This window comes from Entamoeba dispar, genomic scaffold (genome assembly GCF_000209125.1).
Source record: "Entamoeba dispar SAW760 scf_1105229463199 genomic scaffold, whole genome shotgun sequence".
Taxonomy (NCBI): Eukaryota; Evosea; order Mastigamoebida; family Endamoebidae; genus Entamoeba; species Entamoeba dispar.
The window spans coordinates 122,060-124,561 of NW_001855573.1; the positions used below are offsets into that span (position 1 = coordinate 122,060).

At 28.0% G+C, this 2,502-nt stretch overlaps 2 protein-coding genes across 2 annotated transcripts, besides 2 other annotated features; both read left to right on the forward strand.

Annotated features, from left to right (window-relative positions):
* Position 1: 1 nt before the first annotated feature.
* On the forward strand, positions 2 to 529 carry EDI_336700 (uncharacterized protein; the record flags this gene model as incomplete). Its single annotated transcript, XM_001740795.1, has 1 exon — positions 2 to 529. The coding sequence occupies one exon, from the start codon at positions 2 to 4 to the stop codon at positions 527 to 529; it is 528 nt and encodes a 175-aa protein (XP_001740847.1).
* A 4-nt stretch (positions 530 to 533) lies between these two features.
* Positions 534 to 643: a sequence feature (AT_rich).
* A 39-nt stretch (positions 644 to 682) lies between these two features.
* Positions 683 to 711: a sequence feature (AT_rich).
* Positions 712 to 762: 51 nt separating this feature from the next.
* On the forward strand, positions 763 to 2,499 carry EDI_336710 (ABC transporter, putative; the record flags this gene model as incomplete). The annotated part of the gene is made up of 1 exon (XM_001740796.1): positions 763 to 2,499. One exon carries the CDS (start codon positions 763 to 765, stop codon positions 2,497 to 2,499), a length of 1,737 nt encoding a protein of 578 aa, XP_001740848.1.
* Between the last annotated feature and the right edge of the window lie 3 nt (positions 2,500 to 2,502).

Consider the following 2,502-nt stretch of genomic DNA (forward strand, 5'->3'; position numbering starts at 1 on the left):
GATGGAATATCAATTTGATCAAATGATGGCAAAAAGAAGTAATGAATATCGATTTGAACATGGTAAATTAGAAGATTTAATTGAGAGATTAAAAAAAGAAGAAGACAGTATTGTATGTAAAGGAAATAGAGGTCTATATGAAAAAACTATTAAAATGGTAAAAGAACGAATGGGCATTAGAGAAGAAGAGTTTAAAGACTTTAAAGATGAAATTAATGAAATTATTAAAGAAATTAATTTAGCACATGGAAAATGTTATAATGGAATTGTTGATGGAATTGAAGGAGATCAACAAAAATGTAAAGTTTGTGTTAATTTAGCTGAATTTATTTTGAGACAAGCAAGAAATGGAAAGTCTAAAAATAAAATTGCTCGAATGGTTTTAGCTCGTTGTAAAGCCTCGGATAAACCACACACTTGTTATTCTGCTGCTATGAGCTTAATGGCTCATTTTGATAGTAAAATCATTGATGCTACTCCATTACAATTCTGTGTTCATTCTAATAAATGTGTTGTGAGAGACTGGTAATTGGATTTATTTAAGATAATTTAAAAATTATTGTTGAGAAGTAATAACAAAAAATTACTTTTAATTTAAAATGTTATTTTCAAAAATAGTTTATTATTTTTTTTTATTTAAAAACCCTTTTAAATTTGGTAAACACATCATCAATTATTAACGAAAAAATAATAATTTTAAAGAATAAAAAAGATGAAGAAAAAGATTAAATAAAGTTCTTTCTTCATTTATTGTATTCAATAATGGAAGGGACACAAGCAAAGAAAGTGACCTTTACATCACAGGCGTATGCGTTATTAATGAAAAATTTAACCTTGTTATTTAGAAATAAATGTGCATTATTTTGTCAATTACTACCATTAATTGTTATTATTTTATGTGGAATTATTGTATTGATTATGAGAGCAGATAGAGAACAAAGTAAATTACCATACATAATTTATAATACACCTGAAGATGCTTGTTATGATGATGGATGGAAAATGATGAACCCACCAAGGGGATGGTATGCGGGTGATTATATTGGTACTCAAGACCCATCTCAATGTTCAAGTAATACTACAATATTAGATTCTATACCAAGAATGAAAAATAGTAGTGGGTGTTATCCTAGTTATCAATTTCAAGATAAAGGTGTTGATGATATGATGGTTCGAATCAGACAAATTCAAACTGATTATGATGCAGCGCCATATGATGGATCTCAAACAATTCCAGAAAGTGCAGTTATTTTAGAAAACTTAAACACAATAGGAATGAATAAGTCTATTACATTAAAAGTATTGTATTCATTATTTGTTATGGATGAAGATCCATTCAAAAGGTGTACTACATTTGTAATGCAATGGTGGTCAAATGCATTAATAAATAATGAAAAAGCAAAAAGTCAATTAGTAAGGGGAATAGGAGGAATACCACCAGCAAAAATTTATGATGTTATGTATGACTCAATTTTATTTTTTGTATATACACCAATAGTTTTTTCATTATCAATGCCACAATGGTTATATATTGTAGTTGATGATAAATGTAATAGAGTAAGGGAAATGATGAAAATGTTAGGAATGAAAATGACACCATATTGGGTGCTTCATATTGTTTATTTCTTTTGTATATTTTTGATTCAATTCATATTATATTGTTTATTAGGAGTATTATTTGGTGTTACATTTATTTTAGATGTAAATTGGGGATTATTATTAGGAGTTTTTGCTGGATATGGACTATGTCAAGTATGTATTATTCCATTATTAAATTCTTTATTTGATGACAGTGCAATAGCATCAACAGTTGTAACAGTTGCGATTGGATTAAGTGTTGTTATTGGAGAATTTTTAGGAACAACAACAGCAACTAATGGTGAATGGTATTGTATTTATCCACCATTTGCATTTGTTCAAGCATTAGAAAGAATGAATAGTGATTTATTAATATTTAAAACTGTAAATTATCGTTCTATTTATTGGCCAGTATTTGTATCATTATATGGATGGCCACTAATATTACTTATTATTGGATTATATTGTGATATGGTTCTTCCTAGAAAATATGGAACTCCTGAAAGTCCATTATTCTTCTTAAAATGGCTGAATAGGAAAAGAAATAATCTTGGAGAATCAAAAATTAAAAATCCGAAATCAGAAGATAGTGATGTACAAAAAGAATATAAAAAGTTTCAAAAAAGAGAGTGGAATCCAAAATCACCACTTATTATTAATGGATTAATAAAAACATTTAAACAAATGGGAAATACTCAAGTTGCAGTAAATCAATTATGTCTTGAAGTTGGTAATGAAACATTTGGATTATTAGGTCAAAATGGTGCAGGGAAGACTACTACTATTTCAATGTTAACAGGATTAATGGAACCAAATGGAGGTTCTGCAACAGTGTGTGGATATAATATTCATAACTCTATGGAAGATGTTCATACTGTAGTAGGAGTTTGTCCACAATTTGATGTTTTATGGCCTGATTAACAA